The 21660-nt window shown below is 39.0% G+C and overlaps 1 protein-coding gene across 4 annotated transcripts in view; it reads right to left on the bottom strand.

The window, feature by feature from the left end:
* The window catches only part of MED23 (mediator complex subunit 23), a 43477-nt gene extending 34323 nt beyond the window's left edge, over positions 1-9154 (bottom strand). For 2 of the 4 annotated variants that reach the window (XR_004352516.1, XM_032651070.1), the window contains exons 1-8: positions 8895-9103; positions 8508-8539; positions 8262-8349; positions 5319-5443; positions 3106-3217; positions 1569-1667; positions 902-1003; positions 354-423 (exon numbers count right to left, since the gene is read on the bottom strand). Coding sequence is in view for 3 of the 4 variants with exons in the window: in XM_032651070.1 (XP_032506961.1) it covers positions 354-423; positions 902-1003; positions 1569-1667; positions 3106-3217; positions 5319-5443; positions 8262-8349; positions 8508-8539; positions 8895-8942 (676 nt within the window). In the remaining variant the exon portion in view is untranslated. Of the gene's footprint in view, positions 1-353; positions 424-901; positions 1004-1568; positions 1668-3105; positions 3218-5318; positions 5444-8261; positions 8350-8507; positions 8540-8678; positions 8868-8894 lie in introns of those variants that run through there. The other 2 variants (XM_032651068.1, XM_032651069.1) reach the window with 2 other exon arrangements.
* Between the last annotated feature and the right edge of the window lie 12506 nt (positions 9155-21660).

The following is a 21660-nucleotide window of genomic DNA, read 5'->3' as shown; positions in this document are numbered from 1 at the left end:
GGAATGGGCTGAGAGAGTCAGATAATCGAGGGGCAGATCTACTGCGACTTCCAGTTGCCTAGAGATTCCATGGTGCTTTACTAGCTCTACTAAAAGTTCCCTCTAATCACCAGGAAACACATCTTCTAGAATGGTTCTATCTGAAGCTTAGACCAGTCCAGACAGTTGCTTTTCCTTCCCTGTACTTATCACAAAGTACCTGAAGCAAGTAAAAGGACATTATTAAGCTCCTAGAGTTATACTAAAATGACAAGTCACCAAGACATGTATAAGATACCATCCATCAACTTTGTTCAACAGTCAGATCACTAAAGACCAGGTACTATTTAGTATATTTTGAATTATAATCCTACCGCAAATGGAGTTGATCCTTGCTGTGGGCCTAAAGGTGTCCACAAAGTCTGATACCAGGTTTCCAAGTAACTGAAACAAAACAAAACAAAACAGAAAACAAATAAGTATAAAAATAAAATCAAGATTGCTCTGAATACAAGAATCATTTACATAAAGTGAGATTATGTAAAGATTTAGTACAATTCCTGGCACATAAAATTACTCAAAGGTTAGTTCTCTTTTGCTTCCTTCCAAACAATTACTGACCAGTTCATTTCTTCCTGAATTAAGCCAGGTCATACCACCATGTTCTTAGCTATTTGATGAAGCTATGTATATTTCATCACATAATATATAAACTGTCTCAGCAGGACAGCAGAGAAATGAAAGAAATACATATTACGTATTATCTAAGGATAAAGTGTTAAAAGAATAAGCACACACAAAAAATCACATTATTATCTAAGAATAAAGTGATCATTAAAGAATAAGCACACAAAAAATCAGATTAGTATAACGATTTTCAATAAAACTTTCTATTAAAAATTTTAGAAAACATCAAATTTACCCAGTGTGGAAGTTTTCCCTCAGGATATAATTTCCTAATCTCTGTGACTGCAAAATATGCTGGTAATAAACAAGCATTTCTTTCCAAGATATATGCTATAACCTAAGAAAAATAAGAGGGCGATGTTATTATTTTGACTAGTCCCACAGATAAGCCCCTTAAATGCAATAACAACAAGAACTATGGTATTAAGAGGTAGAGATATTACTTCATGGATTCACTGGGCTTAAACTGTAGCATAAAAATTTTGTTTATATGTGAATATCTAAAAATGAAGATTAATAAATAATAAAATGACTGCTGATAGTAAGAAACATTGAAAATGCATCAATTATTGGTAGACTCTAATAGGAAGGCGACAGACTAACAATTCTTGCATCATTAGTTACAAAGCACAAAGATCTTCTAAGTGGTCCATTGATATTAAAATGGTTGAAAATACTTTAGTATCAATATTGTTGCTTTCATAGTTAAAAACCATGAATTAATTAAAATATAAAATTTCCTTTTGAAATACAATGAAAGTGAAATAGAACCTTTAAAACATGATTTTTGTAGAAGTAAAGAAATGGAACGTTTTACAAGCTACCGTAAGTTTTAAAAGCACAGAACTATGTAAAACTAGACTTTTTTTAGGATATGATCAATGAATTGCAGACATGTTTACCTCTCTTGCTGCTAGAAGCTGCTGTACAACAGCTGAGCTCACTGTATTGGGAATTGTTAAGGTTTTCTCCAAAATCACTTTTAAGAGATCTCGAACACCCTGATAGAACAAAAAAGTCATAGGTTAAAATATAAAAACGTCCCCGGTGCTAGTTAAAACATCTAAAGTTTTCAAGGTTATACACTTGGAAAAAAAAATGTTACCCCCAAGGTCACACTTTTGATTTTTTCTGAACCAGAGCTAACGTTCAACCTCCTAACATTAACCCAAGAGAAGTGTCATGTTCCAAAGCAGAATTCTAAAGAATGGCTTGCAATATGAATGAACGAAGAAAGTCACTTGTAAATAAAAATTAAACTTTCCACACTCTGCTAAGCTTTTTTGACCGTCACAACATTAGAAGAGTTTCTATTACTATGAGGGTCCAAAAAGTTTAATTTGAGCTTAACGGACAGAAATATATTTGAATATAACTTGAAAATACTCTGAAAACATGGACAATACTACAAACTTTCTGGCAGATGACCTTTTCTACTCCTTCCCATTGCATATTCTAACTTTGTTCCCCTTTCTCATCATCCATCACATACTTTAATCCCTCAAACTTATCGAATAAGGCCATTCTGTTAACTGGTCATCCATATCTATCACCAGTTGCATTATTTCAGAGCAGAATCTGATACATAGAGAAGAAATTTCATTCCATAGTATAAACAATGTGATGAATCTTATAAAAAAGACAGACAAAACATATATGAAAGAAATCAGAAACAATTATAAAGCACTATACAAATAAGTACGGAGGTAAAAACTACATATTAATGCTAAGAAAGGTGAAATAAAGTACAGAGAAAATAATCAGAAAAAGCTTCTTAGAATTAATTCTGTATTAAATCACGATTCAAGCCAATACTTATCAGTCAAGTCATTTTAGATTAGCAAAAATACAGACATAAAGCACAGGGTCAGGTATTGGCAAGTCTTTCAAAAAGGACAATAACAAAAGTGGCTTGAATGAAGGAGAAGCTTCTGCAGCTATGGAGCTCCTGAGATGTATTATGAGACACAATTAGAGACTGTATGCTGTTGTTTTTGGTCAAGAGCAGAGGGCTGAAGACACCAGTTAAGGAAGGAAATGTGTCCAAGGGAGGTCAAGGTGAAGCAGGACTTGCTCCCTTCATCAACTGATGCCTGCATCTCTTCTCAGTTCCATACACACCTGCTCTGTGCTTTCATTGGAAAGGGGCCCCAACATCCTAAGATTTGTGGCATGAAGGGACCCAGAGTCTGCTTGGTGACTTCCCTACTTGTCACAGAAATTTACCAGCCACCTGCATTTTTAAGAATGTTGGGGGGGGAGCAGAGAAGCTGTGAGAAACACTGAGCAATTTTAAATCCCTTCAGGAGATACAACAAAAAAGGAGATTTTGTAAATGGTTCCACTTCATTTCTCCCATGTGAAATTAAGATATGTACACTGAAAAAGTAATCACACCTAACGATTACTTTTTATATTGAATAATTAGGGAAAAAATACCTTGTAATCCACTCCTCCAATTATTTTCCGAACCAGTTTAAATGTTAAGGCCCAAAGCTGTGTTCTTTCCCATTCAAGTGTGTCAGAGTTTATCAGGGATTCACAAACCATCCTAGAAAAAAGGAATACCCATTCCAATTACAAGACAGAATTTTTGCAAGTTCTCTAATAGCCAAGGTCTGTGTACTCTGGATATTATATTTGCCACAGTAAGTTTTTTTTTTTTTTTTTGGCCACGTTGGGTCTTCATTGCTGTGCGCGGGTTTTCTCTAGTTGTGATGAGCAGGCTTCTCATTGCGGTGCCTTCTCTTCTTGCAGAGCACGGGCTCTAAGGCACATGGGCTCAGTAGTTGTGGCACACAGGCTTAGATCTCCATGGCATGTGGGATCTTCCCAGACCAGGGATTGAACCCATGTCCCCTGTATTGGCAGGCGGATTCTTAACCACTGTGCCACCAGGGAAGTTCCAGTAAGTATTTTTCATACAGGTACATATTACTCAAGCACACTTTCAAAAAATTACGTATAGTATTTTACATTTTTTACTTATATGAAAGACTAAACACAAAGTAGAACTAAATAATATTAATCACATTATATTTTTACTAGAAAGATATGTACCAAAAGCTATTGGTTAAATATTTACCATTTACCTGTTTGTGGCAAACTGTATTTTTCCAAGATGGCTGCAAGAAGACTTTCGATCCCACATGCTCTTCTAAAATGTGACATTGATACTCCTCCCATGAAAAGTATCAGTGTCATTCTCTACCCCTCAACCTGGGCAGGCCTAATACTGGCAAATGGGATGCTGTATGACTTTCAAGGCAAGGTGGTAAAGCTTCTGCCTAGCCCTCTTATGAATGCTTGCTCTTAGACTCCACTATGCTGTGAGAAAGTCCAGGTTACATGGAGAAGGCACATGTAGGTTCTGGCCAACAGTGCCAGCTGATGTCTCAGATGACAGCCAGGTATCATCCACCAGATATGAATGGGGAAACCTTTGTCATGACTCCAGTCGTAGCCACTAGCTGATTGCAATCACGAGACCTGAGAAAAAACTCCATACTACTTGCCCAGTCAAGCACAATAATCATGAATGTTAATAATAAAAGGATTATTATTGTTTTAAGCCACAAAGTATTGAAGTAATTCATCACACAGCAAAAGTAAACTGGAACCAACCGAGCAATTCCACTCCTAGGTATATAGCCAAAAAAAACAAAAACACTAAACTGAAAAGATACGTGCACCCCAATGTTCATAGCAGGATTATTTACAATTGCCAAGATATGGAAGCAACCTAAGTGTCCCTCAACAGATGAATGGATAAAAAAAGACATGCCATACACACACATACACACACACACACACACACACACACACACACACAGTGGAATACTACTCATCAATAAAAAAAGAATGAAACTGTGTCATCTGCAACAACATGGATGGACTTGAAGGGTATTGTGCTAAGTGAAATAAGTCAGACAGAGAAAGACAAACACTGTATGATATCACTTATATGTAGAATCTAAAAAATACAATAAACAAACTAGTGAATATAACAAAAACAACAAAAGTTAACTGGAACAAGCTCATCAACGTGAGTGATTTTAGTCTCTGGACTGAAAGGCAAAGTCTGCCTGGTTTTGAGCACCGTAAGTATACAATTCTAAGAATACTGCATCCTAGAAATTAAAAATGAGATATTACAAAGGATTTCTTGTTGAGCCCAACTTCCTTCTTCATTCCCTCAACCAATTTCTAAACATTAATAAAAAAGTAGATTCTGGGCTTCCCTGGTGGCGCAGTGGTTAAAAATCCTCCTGCCAATACAGGGGACACGGGTTCGAGCCCTGGTCCGGGAAGATCCCACATGCTGCGGAGCAACTAAGTCCGTGCACCACAACTACTGAGCCTGCACTCCAGAGCCCGTGAGCCACAACTACTGAGCCCACGCGCCACAACTACTGAAGCCTGGGCGCCCTAGAGCCCGTGCTCCGCAGCAAGAGAAGCCACCGCAATGAGAAGCCCGCGCACAGCAACGAAGAGTAGCCCCCACTCACCGCAACTAGAGGAAGCCCACGCACAGGAACAAAGACCCAATGCAGCCAAAATTAAAATAAATAAAATAAAATAAATAAATTTATAAAAGAAAGAAAGAAAGAAAGAAAATTCTTTAGATTGCTCATATTCACCATTAAACGTACCTGGGTGGAAGGAGACCAGTCTCGACTGCCATTGCTAAGCAGTCATAAAGAAAAGAAATTCTTTTAGGACTATGCTGGCCGTGAATGAACTTAACAATCCACTGGATGCATTGTTCGTGAGATTCCTGGAAAATCAGAAGATGATTATGCTTTAGGTCTAAACTTACATTTTGTAACTAACAAATAGCTAATAGTACCTGGGAGTATATCAAGACTATGAATGAGATACTCCATTATAAATTCATGGATGAAAACAAATTCTAAAAAAAAACCTGAAAAAATTCAGATTTAGTACTTGAGTTATAGTAAGCTTAAAATCATACAACTATATAAGCTTCCACCATTTTTACTACATGGCACCTCCAAAAAGAGTACGATTTTATTAACATATTCATGATCAATAGAAAACTCTAGCAAAGATTGTGTACGGCATTGTAAGCAGTGCCCTTAATGGCAGATATAAATATTCCTGTCACTGGGGGAAAAATCCACTATGAATTAGTACATCAGCCTCATGCGAATTTCGTGAGTCTAATTCCTAATGAGTTATGAATTATGAATGAGTTATGAATGAGTTATGAATCTAATGACATATCCAATTTCTAGACTTGCAAAACTTTAAATCTGATACAAAAATGTAGTACCCAAATCACAGATTATCTTCTAGGATATCCTCAAGATGTCCTGCTCCTCTGTGCTACCACTGTCCCTGATACACACTTCTACTGTTGAACATATAATGCTGATTTAGAAATACTTGTTTTCTTCCCAGCTCCTCCATTAGAATATAAAATTTTCGAAGACAAGGGCTGTGTCTTAACTCATAAAATGTTTAACGAATTATTAAAATATTAAAGTATGTCATAAAGATGTTCAACATCACTCAGAGAAATGCAAAAATAAAACCACACTGAAATAAAATTGCTCCTGTTTTTAGATTGGCAAAGATCAAAAAGTTCAAAGATCAAAAAGTAGATTAACATTCTACTATGAGGCTCTAGGGAACAGATACTCTTATGCATTGCTATCGGGAGTATAAATTGGTAAAACCCTTATGGAAAGCTATTAGGCAATTTCTATAAAAACTACACATAGACATACCCTCTGACCCAGCAATACTATAAATTTATTCCGTGTCCCATGCATAAAACTGTTCATTATAGTATTATTTAAAGCGAAAAAAGGTAAGAAGCAACGTGTCAGTTGGTAGGAGACTGGTTAAATAAAGGAAGGTGCAGCCATATAACAGAATATTGTGTTGTTATAAGACAGTGAGAAACGAAGGCAGAAGTAACTCTTAATGGATTGATGTAGAATTACTTTGAGAATTTAATATTAAGAGGAAAAAAGCAAGGTGCTAATGAACAGTGTACACGGCATATGAACATTCTATAAAAATGATTCTATGCATAAAACACTTCTAGGGGCTTCCCTGGTGGTGCAGTGGTTAAGAATCCACCTGCCAATGCAGGAGACACGGGTTCAAGCCCTGGTCGGGGAAGATCCCACATGCTGCAGAACAATTAAGCCCCTGCACCACAACTACTAAGCCTGTGCTCTAGAGCCCGCATGCCACATATACTGAAGCCTGTGCACCTAGAGCTCGTGCTCTGCAACAAAAGGAGCAACTGCAATGAGAAGCCCACGCACCGCAACGCAAAGTAGCCCCTGCTCACCGCAACTAGAGAAACCCTGCGCGCAGCAACGAAGACCCAATGCAGCCAAAAATAAATAAATAAAATAAATGTATTAAAAAAAAAAAACACTTCTAGAAGGAAACATAAACTGGGAATGCTGTTTGCAGACAGAAAAAGAAACAAGCAATTAAGCTAAGAAAGATGGAAGGCAGATTCATCATTGGGTCCAACTTTTGGTCCAACCCTTTGTACTTTGTACCATATGAATATATTATCTATTAGAAAATAATTAGGGTGCTTCCCTGGTGGCACAGTGGCTAAGAATCCGCCTGCCAAAGCAGGGGACACGGGTTCGAGCCCTGGTCCGGGAAGATCCCACAAGCCGTGGAGCAAGTTAAGTGCGTGAGCCACAACTACTGGGCCTGCACTCTAGAGCTCACGAGCCAGAACTACTGAGCGCGTGTGCCACAACTCCTGAAGGCCGCGCGCCTAGAGCCCGTGCTCTGCAACAAGAGAAGCCACCGCAATGAGAAGCCCGCGCACCGCGACTAAGAGTAGCCCCCGCTCGCCGCAACTACAGAAAGTCCGCATGCAGCAATGAAGACCCAACGCAGCCAAAAAATAAATAAATAAATAAATAAATAAAAAGAAAAATAATAATTAAAAGTAAAAGAAATTAAAAAAAATGAATATACTCAAACTCTGTGATTCATGTCTGAGTAGCAAGTCTTAACCACCAGCAGCTCAAGTGCAAACAGTTCTCATTTTCCTACCAAAATGCACCATGAGAAGATAAGGTACTACTGGACTATGAGCTCTTTAAGGATCACACACTTTGTCTTTTTCAAGGCTGCATTTTCTGGTGAATGTTCTCTGTTACTAAGTTTTACTGCTCCTTTCCTCAATTTTATTATATCTTTGTATCCTTATTGTGGCATCTTTGTATCAATGCTGGGCCAGTTTCCAGTTCCTTAAAAATGGAAAATTTTATCCATTACACTCCCTAACACAGCTGTTTCGAAGTACAAATAAATCAGCATAGGATCAAAATGGTTTTATATAATCTAACTTGGGAGAGATTTATAAAAACAACTCACTGTGCTGTTGTCAACCTGATTTTTCAATACAGATTCTCTACTGGAAGAATACAAATTGAAACAAATGGAAATCAGAATTGACAAGTAAAAGATGATGACAATTTTATTTCTCCTTTTCCAGAAAGACCTTAACAGCAACATCAAAGAAAATGTGAAAAAAGAAAGGGTCAAAAATCATCAGCTGAGTGTATTAAAAATGCAGAGCTCACCTGAGAAAGACCACCCCAAAACTGTCTGAAGGCCCCCAGACAGCTAATTAGTTTTGTTTTTTCATCTTCAGGGGTGTCCATAAACATGCTAAAAAACAAAAACAGCATTATTTGCCACTAGTTTTAAAAAGGTAATTCAACATAATCAGAATAGTGAATCTTAAAAACCTCCAAATCAGACCTAAATAAAATCTTACAAAGATACACTCAGGTAAAAACACAAAAATCTGCCATGCATATACTCACCCAGGGAAAGCCTCTTCTATAATTTCCGTTTTCTGTTAAAAAAAAAAAAAAAGTAAACGACGTGAATTTTGTTTTTTTAAAAAGGGAGGGGGAGGGGCGTGACCGAGCAAAATAATACAATGCAACAAGGGCAAGTCACCTTAAACAGCAACGCGCAGAAACAAACAATACCTGCCTGCTTGGCCTGTAACAAAGGGTGTTGTGGATTTCAAAGGAGACTTGGAATTGGACCGCAGTTTGAGAACTGCTCAACCGTTGCACACATACACGGTTTCACAACAAAGAAGAGATGGAGGAGAGGTTGCCCGGGCCAGGTTTCTTGAGTCGTTGCCCGCGAGCCACCCCCTCTCCCAGCCATCGTCCTGGATCCCTGGCCGTTCCACTCACCACTACCTCCTCAAAAATGCTCTGCAGTTGCGTCTCCATCTGGACCATCTCCCCCGCCTTCCTTGGACACCAGGCGCGCTGCCCGGGTCAGGCCCGAGATCCGGCAATGGAGGGGCAGAGGGCCGGAGACGCCTGTAGGAAACCTCAGCTCGTCGGGGTCGGTTTCTTCCCCAATCGCCCAGCTGAGTCCGTCCCCTGTTTGTTGCAGGGCCCAGCAAACAACCGGAAGCTGCACGGCCCAGCAAACAACCGGAAGCTGCACGGAAGCCGGATCGCTGGGTGTCCTCTGATTACGAAACCCGCAGAAACCAGGGACACAGTCAAATGGTTCCGCCTGTGGAGAAGTGCGGCGCGCGAGCCAGACGAGAGCGCCCCCAAGTGGAACCTCGAGCCTAAGTCACCCCGAGGCCCGGTCGGCTGCAGACCGCCACTTCACGGCTGAAGCGGGAATTGCTTCCTGCTTGGTGCTGATGCTTTTGCACGGCGGGAAGAAAACAAGCTTGAGACCCAGGGGCTACAGCCTGCGGGAAATGCTCCTCTTGCGACCTGGGGCAACCTGATGTCTACGAGCTGCTGACCTTCTAGGACTCCGTCAGCAGCCTGGAGCCAGGAGTTGAAAGCTCACTTTTCTAGACGACAGGGACAATGCCTTCTCGACTATGGTAACCTCAGTGCCTTGCAGAGTGCCAGAAGCACAGCAGGCTTTCAGTGAAGGTTGAAAAGGTGAATGAACGCATCACTACTGATTTTTAATTAAAATAATCGAATAATAATATATACTGTTTTCAGTTATGATCATCAAAAAATAATATTTATCAATTACTAAATACATATAGCCTCTTTGGTGGTGGGTAGGGATGGAGAAGGGTGGCAAAGAGGAAGGTTGATTCAGTGGCATGGTCGGAGCAGATACACTGAGTGGTGTGCCCCCCACCGCTGTATTCTTTGAAGCATCAGTTGACGTTTTTGTGGAAACTTGCTCTCATTCTTCAAGCTGATTTAGGTGTCTCTTCTTTGTCTTCATATAACACTTTTGTGTGTAAGTAGTAGAGGACTTCATTTATGGAATATTTATCCACTGTTCCCTCAGTGCTAGACATGGTGTTAGGTATTCACTGAACTGTATTGCAGAGTGTATTTTGCAGAATATCTGAGCTATTATAGAAGGGTGACAGAGCCAGAATTATTAAAATCCAAGTACCCTAGCAACCTATTGTTCTTTTTTGTATGCTAAACAGATTATTTTATTGTGGATTGTCTTCAACCAGATTCACTTCTAAGACAGCTTTCATTTACTAGCAGATTTCCACGTTTCGGCTCTGTGTTTCGAAATTGGTATATTCTCTCTTTTTTTTAACATCTTTATTGGAGTATAATTGCTTTACAATGGTGTGTTAGTTTCTGCTTTATAACAAAGTGAATCTGCTATACATATACATATATCCCCATATCTCCTCCCTCTTGTATCTCCCTCCCACCCTCCCTACCCCACCCCTCTAGGTGGTCTCAAAGCGCAGAGCTGATCTCCCTGTGCTATGCGGCTGCTTCCCACTAACTATCTATTTTACATTCGGTAGTGTATATATGTCCAGGCCACTCTCTCACTTCGTCCCAGTTTACCCTTCCCCCTCCCCGTGTCCTCAACTCCATTCTCTAGTCTGCGTCTTTATTCCTGTCCTGCCCCTAGGTTCTTCAGAGAAATCGGTATATTCTCAGCAAATGCCAGCTACTCTTGATACTGGCCAGGGCTTGTACAATTAAGTAGGTAAAATGGTCAGGTAAGAATTAGTTGTCATAACCAAATACAAAGTAATTTTTCTATTCTGCTTGCTGATGCTCTATTCATTGAATAAAAGTTGACCAGCCATTTCTAGACCTTCTTCAAGTGTTTCCCCTCAAGTCTTGTTTTTAAATTGATGTATAATTTGTATACAGTGAAATGCATATTTTAAATATACAGCTCCATGAATTTGGACAAATGTTGACACTTGTTTAACTACTACCTCAGGCAAGAGATAGAATATTTCTATCTTCCCAGAAAGTTCTTAGAGTCCTTTTGCAGCCAATCCCCCTCCCAGAGGCAAACACTGGTTTAATTTAAGTTATCATTAATTAGTTTGCATGTTCTCAAAGTTTATATAATTGGATTCCCACAGTATCTATTTGTGTCTAACTTCTTTCACACAACTTTGTATTTTGAGATCTATCCATGTATATCATTCCATCGTATGAATACACCACAGATTATTTTTCGGTTCACCTGTTGATGGATATTTACATTTTCAGTTTTGACTACTACAAATAAAGTTGCTATGAACATTCTCAAACAAGTCTCTCTGTAGACATATATTATTTTTCTAAGAGCAGAATTTTGGAGTCATATAGTAAGTATATGCTTAACTTTATAAGAAGTTGGCAAACAGTTCTCCAAAATGGTTTTTACTCTTTTTACACTCTGATACTACAAATTTGTGTGGTTTCTAATTGCTCTACATCCTTGTCAGCATTTAGTGTTGTCAATCTTTTTACTTTTAGCCGTTCCAATGGGTGTGGATTTTCCTAGTGACTAATGATGTTGATTTTTTTAAAAATGTGTATCTTATAAGCTATTCAGATATCTCTCATGAAGGGTCTGTTTAAGTCTTTTGCTTGCTATTAATCAGGTGATTTCTTATATACACATTTATTTGTAGGAGTACTTATATATTCTGTATACAAGTCTTTTATCAAATCCATGCATGGTGAACATTTTCTCTCTGTTTTGGCTTGCTTTTTCATTTTTAAAATGATGTCTTTGATTAGCAGAAAATTTTAATTTTGATGAAGTCCAATTTATTATGTTTAAATTTTATGGTTATTGTTTTAAGTAGCCTATGAAATCTTTGTCTACCCTAAGGTCATGGAGCTATCCTCCAATGTTTTCTTCTAAGAACTAAGCTTTATAGTTAGTATAGATAGTGTAGATATATAGTTCAAGTATTTACATCCATGATTCATCTTTAATTAGTTTTTGTAGGTGGGGTGCATGTGTGTGTATGCATTAGGGTGGGGCAGGGCTCTCTCCTCCTTGTTTCCAGAGGGGTCATGGCTGCTGCCTAGGGCTGAGTTGCTCAGCTGCCACCCTGATGGGCCTAGAGAACAGAGCCTCAAGCTAAAGAGAATTATTCTTCAGCCTTAAAATGGAATGGAATTTTCCCTGCCAGGTCTCAGACTCGCCTGGGACCCATGTGACCCCTTCTTTTTGACTTCTTCTTTTGGAATAGGAATGCTGGTCTCACCAGTGTATTTTGAAGCAGATAATTTGTTTTGTAGTTTCACGTGTTCATAGAAAGGAATTTTGCCAAAGGATGAATCATACCTCTAGTTTCATCCATTTGTTCCATCACCGTTTGTTGAAATTACCCTTCTTTCTTCATTGCATTGCCTTGTATTAGTCTGGGTCTCTTTTTAGACTCTCTATTCTGTTCTTTTGATCTATTTGTCTATCCTTATGCCAATATCATATTGTCTCAATGCTGTAGCTAATTAGTAAGTCTTGAAGTAAGGTAGCTTAAGTTCTCCAAATTTATTTTTTAAGCTTATTTTGGTTATTCTAAATCCTTTACATTTCCATATAAATTTTAAAATCAGCTTGTCCATTTTGATCAAAAAATACTGAGATTTTTATTGGGATTAAATTGAATCTATAGTGTAATTTGGAGATAATTGATACCTAAGCAATATTAAATCTTTTAGTCCACAAACAGGGTTGATCTCTCCATGTATTTAGTCTTCTTCTATTTCTTTCAGCAATCTTTTATAGTTTTCAGTGTGCAGATATTACATATCTTGTTAAATTTAATCTTATGTATTTTATATGCATTTTGGAGGGATGGTATTTCAAGTAGCATTTTAAAAATTCTGTTTTCCAGTTGTTTATTGCTAACATATGGAAATACAATTGCTCTTTGGATATTGGTCATTAATCCTGTGACCTTGCTCAATTCACTTTTTAGTTCTAGTAGTTTTTTATAGAACCCATAGAGTCGTCTCTGTCCACAGTTGGTCGTCTGTAAATAGGACAGTTTTACTTCTTCCTTTTCAACTTACTTCTTCCTTTATTTCTGTTTCATGCTTTACTGTATTGGCTAGGACCTTCATCAGTACAATGTTGAATAGAAGTGGTGAGAACACACACCTTTGCCAAGTTCTTGATCTTAGGGGGAAAACAGCCTTTCATAAAGTCTGATGCTAGCTGTAGGTTTTTCACTGATTTTCATTATCATTTCATTGATACTGTTTGTCAGATTGAGGAAGTTCTTTTCTATTCCTAGTTTACTGGAAGTTTTTTTTATCATGAATAGATATTGAACCTTGTCAAATGTTTCTCTGCCTCTATTGAGATTTTTCAGTTTTACTCTGTTAATGTGATGGGTTTAATTGATGGGGTTTTGAATTGTGGGAGAAGGGAATTTCCCCCTCTTTTTCCTCTTAGTTCTTTTGAATGGCAATTAAAATAACATAAGGCAGATTAACAGGAGAAAATCAAATTTATTACATATATACAGGGAACCCTCATAAGCATAAAGATTTCCAAAGACAGTAAGGCAAGATGAGGTATATTTATTATTCTGGACTGGAGAGAAGGAGGTAGGGGTCTGGGACTTCAGAGGGACATAAGGCATTCACAGGAAGATGAAAAGAATTAATATTTGGTAAGCATATGTTTGCTAGGCCATCTAGGGACAGCGGAACACAGATAGGACTTTGATCTAACTAGCCTTGATAGGTTCCTCCCTGTCTACCACACCTAGCTCATATTTTACTGTAGTATCTATGGTGTTGACTCCTTCCTCAGACAGGTCTTCTATCATAAATTATTTTAGACAATAAATAGTGGAAGTTCAAAGGTTCTTCCTAAGCCTTTTGAGCATGCCAGAGTGGCACATCTTGGGGCAGCCTGCCCTGAACCCCATCAAAATGCTAAACCAGTTTTGCTTCCATGGGATACATACTATTCGGTCATGATATGTTATCCTTTCTATATATTTCTGGATTCTATCTGCTAATATTTTATTGATGTTGTATTTTTTTTTTCATATGCTACTATCATCGCCAACTCCTAACAAAACATGCCTTTTTTTGAATAATCAACTTTAACTAGTGAAGAAAACTGCTGGGAGTCATAGGCCTCCAAAAGCCCTTTAACTTTTTTTTTTTTTGAAGGCTGTGGAATACCTTGTACAGCTGAACTCGTGTCGTTCACTTGCTAGGTGACGAGCTAATAATTCTCCTGGCGTGGCTTTGACCTGGCAGATATTTAGTTCCTTAACATTTGTAATATGTATATACAACACAATATGCCCTTGTTACCATGTAAGAGCTTCTAACAACCTGAAATGAAAGAATTCCAATTTCCTGCTGCAGAGTACCTTCAAGAGTTAGGCTGAGTGTATTATTTGCTAGGGCTGCCGTAACAATAGAAACTGGCTGGCTTAAACAATAGAAATGTACTTTCTCACAATTCTGGAGGTTAGAGGTCTGAGATCAAGGTGCTAGAAATTTGAGATCAAGGTTTCCTATTTTACTCAATAAGTCAAAATCCATTATTATCATTATTTATTTTGATAAATATATAAGAAATATTTATGATTCATAAATTTATCAGTTGGTTGGTTTCTTCGGAGGCCTTTCTCCTTGGCTTGCAGACAGCTGTCTTCTCCCTGTGTCTTCACATGGTCTTCCCTCTGTGCATGTCTGTGGCGAATTTCCTCTTCTTATAATGACACCAGTCATATTGGATTAGGGCCCACCATTATGACCTCATTTTAACTTAATTACCTCTTTATTTGGACCCTCTGTCCAAATAAATTACATCTTCAACATGTGAATTTGGAGGCATACAGTTCAACCTCAAAGCTCCTTCCTCTGGGCCCCCAAATGCACGTCCTTCTAGCATGCAAAATACATTCAGCCCATTACAACAGCTCTCAAATCTTAACCATTGCAGCATCAGTTCCAAGTCCAAACTCTCGTCTAAATATCCTCTAAATCAGGTATAGGTGCTTCAGATGTGAGGCATTCTGAGGTAAAATTCCCCTTCAGCTATGAGGCTGTGAAACCAGATCTGCTTCCAAAGCACAATGATAGGACAGATAGGACAAGCCTAGGACATACATTCCCATTCCAAAAGGGAAAAATTGAAAAGAATAAAGGGGTCACAAGTTCCAAGCAACTCTGAAATCTAGCTGAGCAATTTCCACTAGATTTTGAGGCTTGAGAATAATCCTTTTCGGTTTGATTATTTGCTCTGTCCTCCAGGATGGGTGTGTGTGTGTGTGGTGGCTCGGTGGAGCTTGTAGGCACCTAAGTGGCGTGACGTGGGCATCCAAGCGTGGGAGGGGTGGTGGTGAGGTTGAGAGGCTGGTTGCATACAGGGGAGTTTATCAAATAAGCAGAAATAATAAGTTCAGTGAAAGTCTGGTTTCACACCGTGGGAGAAGGGGAATACATATGTGGAAAGAGAAAACTAGGATGAACCCTACAGTGCTTGATTGAAATTGGATATTTTGATATGAACTCATGGATTTAATAGATGGGTAGTTTTAGAAATAAATACAGTATGAGCTGTCCTAGCTTTCCTCAAACATGACCAAAGCTTTAGCAGAAAGAAAAATTATGTGGAGCAGCAGATTGAGCAAAAGGGTGAACATAAAACTGTACCTAAGGAAGTATACTAGTGGTCAGATCAGTGTGATTTATCAGTGCAATTTTGCATAGTGGAGGCTTGGTGCTGAGAACAGGAAATATGTCCGAAGTTCAGGAAACAAGCTAAGGCAGAAATAGAGGTAAAGGTGACCAGCAGGAGTTGGGCAAAGTGAGATCAACCAGGATGTCTTTGTAAAAATGGCTAGTATATTTGGATCGCTGTTAGAGCTGGTCTTAGGACAAATAGTTGAATCATCCTGGAGAGTGAGTCCAAGGTAGTACCTCTCAGAATTGGAGAGCCCTGAAAGCCAGGATGGGTTGTTTGAGTCATCAGCTAATGCGATGATCACTTTGGGCTTGTAAATAATGGAGTGAGCTAAGAGACAGAAAGAGAATTTGGTTTTCTTTCTGTCTCTTAGAAAATAGACATTTGGTTTAGGAGAAATACTGGGCCAGATTTGAGGATCAGGGGACGCACCTACCTCCCTAAGGAATAGGATATAGCAATTCTAATGGAAAGCTGGAAACCCTAGGTGCTGAGGATGGAGATGAAACAGCTTAGAATCTTAGGAGGATGGGAATAGACCCATCAGACAACCCAGCAGTTGTCTCCTGCTGTTGTCATCTTCTTCTCCCCCTAGCCTGGTGTTGCTTGTCTTAGTTGAAGCCAGGTGTAGAAACAGGGGTCAAAGTTCATTCAGGCAGAGGAGGCTTTATAAAATGAGAGATGTGAATTATGAATTAATGTCTTTCAGTTTGGCTCTGCGTGGATTAGTTACTAATACCTGATAAGGTTCTTCCCATTGTGGCTGCAAAGAATCTTTTATTTGATGTCCTTTCCAATAAACAGAATCTCTAGGTTGTAATTTATGATCCTTTTCATTTCTTGGGAGTTTGCTGTAAAGGTAGTTACTAATTTTTTTTAAAGTGTCTTAATAAGACCCTGGTAATAAAGTAATATATTTCCTTTGAACCATTGTGGGTGAAAGTTTCCAAAATATTGTTTTCCTAGAAAACCATTTTCTCAGATACCCAATGGATTAAAGAATGTATGTGCTGGGGAGGCTTCCCTGGTGGTGCTGTGTTTAAGAATCCGCCTGCCAATGCAGGGGACACGGGTTTGAGCCCTGGTCCGGGAAGCTCCCACATGCTGCAGAGTAACTAAGTCCATGCGCCACAACTACTGAGCCTGCGCTCTAGAGCCCGTGAGCCACAACTACTGCACCCACGTGCCTAGAGCCCGTGCTCCACAACAAAGAGAAGCCACCACAATGAGAAGCCTGCGCACTGCAACCAAGAGGGTAGCCCCTGCTCGCTGCAACTAGAGAAAGCCCTTGTGCAGCAAGAAAGACCCAACGCAGCCAAAAATAAATAAATTTATTAAAAAAAAAAGAATGTACATGCTGGAGTAATGGCAGTTTGGCTTCACTAGACACTGTAAGTTTTGTTTCGTTTTGTTTCATCAGGTCTAAACCATATATGCGTGGTGGGGTCAAAATTCCCCCCTTTTCTTGCCGTGTCCGCTTCCCTTCTTGTAGCGGCAATTTCTTGAGCCTGTAGAAAGAAACCTTTTACTGGGTTAGCAGGGTTAACGGTGAGCATTCTCGAGGCTGAACAGGATGAATATTTAAAGCTGCTTGTTGGGCTGCAGCAACAGCAAGCTGTTTCTTTTAGCTTCCCTAGTGTCAGATGTGGAATGCCCTGTTGTCTTGATAACTGCTAACTGTTTTGGCACTTGTATAACAGTTAATAACTCTGCAACCTGTCTTTTTTTTTTTTTTTTTTTTGCGGTACGCGGGCCTCTCACTGTTGTGGCCTCTCCCGTTGCGGAGCACGGGCTCCGGACGCGCAGGCTCAGCGGCCATGACTCACGGGCCCAACCACTCGGCGGCATGTGGGATCTTCCCGGACCAGGGCACGAACCCGTGTCCCCTGCATCGGCAGGCGGACTCTCAACCACTGCGCCACCAGGGAAGCCCTGCAACCTGTCTTTTCTTTTAGTTTTTACAGGTTGTCCTGAAGAGGTTAAAAACCTCATTGTTTTCATAGCATTCCAAAGTTTTGTGCCACTCCAAAAGAATAGCGACCATCATTATAAATATTTGTCACCTGGTCTTCAGCTAGTTGACAAGCTAGAGTTAAGGCAATTCACTTGGCTTGTTGTGCTGACTTTTTTTCTGATAAATAAAAGCTTTCAGTTATATCCTCTACGGATGTGATTGCATCTCCAGCCCTGTAAAGTCCCTGCTCATCCCTTAAGTAGGAACCATCTGTAAATCTAATTAGATCAGCCTTATCAACGGGGCTTCTTGTAAGTCATTCCAGGGAGCAAGAAGATAATCTGTCAACAAAACGCAGTCGTAGTTGTTTTCTTCCTGTGATGCTGGAAGCAAGGTTACAAGATTAATGTTATTACATCAAACCAAGGTGGTGCGAGGCGCAGAAAGCAACATTACTTCATAAGAAGTTTGTTGGCTTTCAGAATTGTGCTGAATGTGGTGAGAGTTTAGGAGAGACTCCACTGGGTGTGGGACATAAATACTTAAAGGTGACCCTATTCCTGTTTCTTCAGTAGCCTCTCTGAAATAACCTTCAGACAAAGTGGAAGTCCTTTTGCTACCTAGTCTAATTTAGTTTTGGAGCATAAAAGCAAGTCATCTGTAAGCATTTTTGTAAAAGCATCAGAGTAAGACAATAACTGTCTATAAATGAAAGACTTAAAAAGCGTTGTTCAACGCTTTTTCTCATGTATCAGAATTTATTCGTTAGATTACAGACTGTTTATATTGTTCTGACTCTGTAGCTCTTATTTACACTTTATTATTTACACAATGCAATACAGTGCATTGTGATTATATTTTCCTTTTCTGTACACTTTTTGTTTTGTTTTAGGGGTTAATCATTGTGCCATGTTTTTTCTTTGCTTAGTTTGGGATGTGCCTATGAGTAATTCATCCAGAAACCTCCATCTGAGATATTTGTCTCTTCTCAGGAAGTTCAGATACATAAAGTATATACCAATTTTATCTTCCTCTTGCAGACATCCCTCCTGGAACTTCTGTCCTCCTCTGCCAGTCTGGATTGGCTACTCTCTAAGCTTGCCCCCTGGCTACTATCCTGTCTAGTGTCCTGGAGATTCTCTTTTGTTCTCTCTTACATGCATCTTCTGTTTGCTCAGTTTCATGTCTTCCTCTTTCTCAATTTACTTTCCTGTTTGAAGATGGAAGAGATCATATCCTCCATTCATTTCCTCAGAAAGACTATTTCTTTCCCCCCCAACTTTTTATTTTGAGAAAATTTAAACCTAGAGAAAAATGGCAGGAATTTTGCAATCATCACATGTTATTTTAAATATTTTACCACATTTGCTATTTCTCTCTGTCTCTCTCCTCTCTGTCCCTTGTCTTCTCCCTATCAATCTATTATCTTTATATGAACTATGTGAGAATTATTTACAGATGTCATAATTCACTCCTAAATACTTCATTGTGTGTTTTCTGAAAGTCCTGCATGTGGGACCTGACTTTCATAACCACAGTACACATAGCACACTCGGGAAATTTAACATCAATATAATACTGTTATCTAAAATACATCCGTCTCACAGTTCCTCAACTGTCCCAATAATGTCCTTCACATATTTTTTTTTTCTCCCATCCAGGAATCAAACAAGGGTCTTGCATTGCATTTAGTTGTTAGGTTTTTGTGATCTCCTTTAACTGAAAGAGCTCATTAACCCATTCTTTTCCCCACTTTCCATAAAATTGACATTTTTGAAGATTCCAGGGCAGTTGTTTTGCAGAATGTCCCTCGATTTGGGTTTGTCTCATTTCTCATGATTATATTCAGGTTAAACATATTTTGTTTTCTGTAGGTATGCTATTGTATCCTTAAAAGTGTTATGTTTAGAAGGTTTAGCTCTTGCCTTTGAGACTCAGAGGTAAGCTATATAGAAAACAAATACATACATATACCTATGCATATACCTACACATATATACACATAAACTTTGTGCATAATTTCAAGTGGTCCACAGACCTTCCCTTTAAGCCTATCCATGCAAGCACATGACAAGCACAAAGTTTTCTGCTGTAAGTACAATTGGCACGGGTGATGGGACTTATGTTTTCACTACTCAACAGCAGTGCTTGAGTTACTTTTTAAGTCACATAGCGCTTACTAGAAATGTTACCTCTTAAGGTACTGTTATGGGCTGACTCGTTTCCCCCAAATTCATATGTTGAAGTCCTAATCCTCCGTACCTTAGGATGTGACTGTTTTTGGAATAGGGTCTTTAAAGAGGTAATTAAGTTAAAATAAAGTCATTAGGGTGGGTCCCAATCCATGATGGTTGGTGTCCTTATGAGAAGAGAAGATTATGACACAGACATCAGGGAAGTGCACACAGGGAGACCACTGTGTGAAGACAGCCATCTGCAAGTCAAGGATAGAGGCTTTAGAAAAATGCAACTCTGCTGACAACTTGATCTTAAACGTCTAGCCTCCAAAATTATGAAAGAATACATTTCTGCTGTTTACATCACCTAATCTGGGGTACCTTGTTATGGCAGCCCTAGCAAACTAATATAGGTACCTTTCTGAATCCCCTGAAAAAAGTTTATTATTTCCTCTTCTATTCCCCTGGCATTTCATTAATACTACTAGTATAGCACATCTCACATTATATTATGGTTTAACATGTCTGTTTCTTCTACCAGACTGAAGTTCTTTAGAAGAGATACAGAAACGGAACATTCTTGCATCTCCTAACACCTGGCATAAAATCTGGGGCTTGGTTGTTCTCAGTTATTATTGTTACTCTGCATTGAATAAAAGCACCCATGGCGTTATTTCATGGGTGAGGCTTCCTTTGAGGTAATAGCTATTTCTGAAATGCTAGATGTAGAGAAAGTTTTGGATCACATACCTGTAAGGTTGTCATAATTTATAACAATTTGTTTCATTAGACATTTATGACTTAAACCTCCAAGGTCATGTCTGAAACCATTAAATAATTTTAGCAAATGTTCATTGAATGTTTTCTAGGTGCCAGCCATTGTGCTAGATAAAATGGAACAAAATAGCAAGCCTAAACTAATGTAGCCCCTGCCTCAATGGAGCTGGAATGCCAGAGAGATTCCAAGTTTTGGGGAAATAGCCCAGTGCCTGTCAGGGTTTAAAGAAGTGGAGTGAACTCACAGCCCTTATCTTCATGAACTGACACTTGTGGGGCTGCTCTCCCAGACACTGGTGAGCTCAGGCAGCATGGCGGGACTCCAGTTTTGGAATGTCTCTTCTGGAAATGACCCTAGAAATTGTGTCATGAATGACACTCCCTTGAAAACACTAAAAACAACAAGAGCCTAGGAAAGCTTGGACATTTTTTGGAAATAAAATTATTTCTGGGTTTTGAAATGAACAAGAGTGGGCCACTAGAATTCTAACAGTAGTAGGGCAGATCTGCACTTGAGGCAAAGAAAGAGAAGTAGTTCTCCAGACCCCAGACACAACCTTAGAAAAGTTGACTGTTCAGTAGAAGACAGTTGCCACAATTGGAGGCATCAAATCAGGTTTCTGAATTTTTGAATCATCAGAGGTAGTAATCAAGGGTTCAAGTGATGAGCTGGGGTGGGTTTCTCTGGTTAAGTACATTAGTGCCAGCCTCCAAAATTGCAGAGGGTCAGTTAGTGAATATTTTAAGCTTTGTGGGCCAAGAGGCATAACCAAAGATACTATGTAGGCATGTGTATGAAATTAAAAATGTGTGTACTTATATAGTAAAAGGAAACAAATTTCACAAATTTTTATTGATAAAATTAAAAATAAAGTAGTAGAGCTTTTTTTTTCCCCTAGGGTTGGAGGATAACCTTTTGTTTAGTTGAGGTTCAAAATTACTGTTACCTGTCTTCAATATGCATCTGTGCTGACTGGTAATTAGATTTTATGTATTTCATCTTGAGAAGTGTTTTTTCATACACGTAGGTATGCAAAATACTGATAGCAGTCCACAAGCATTGATTCTACCTTATCAATCATTGTTTGGATGTCTAGTAACCCAGTCACTTTATTAGTATTTCAG

The sequence above is a fragment of the Phocoena sinus genome, chromosome 12 (assembly GCF_008692025.1).
Source record: "Phocoena sinus isolate mPhoSin1 chromosome 12, mPhoSin1.pri, whole genome shotgun sequence".
Classification (NCBI taxonomy): domain Eukaryota; kingdom Metazoa; phylum Chordata; class Mammalia; order Artiodactyla; family Phocoenidae; genus Phocoena; species Phocoena sinus.
The sequence above is the reverse complement of the archived record's forward strand: the minus strand, read 5'-3'. Positions and strand labels throughout refer to the sequence as shown.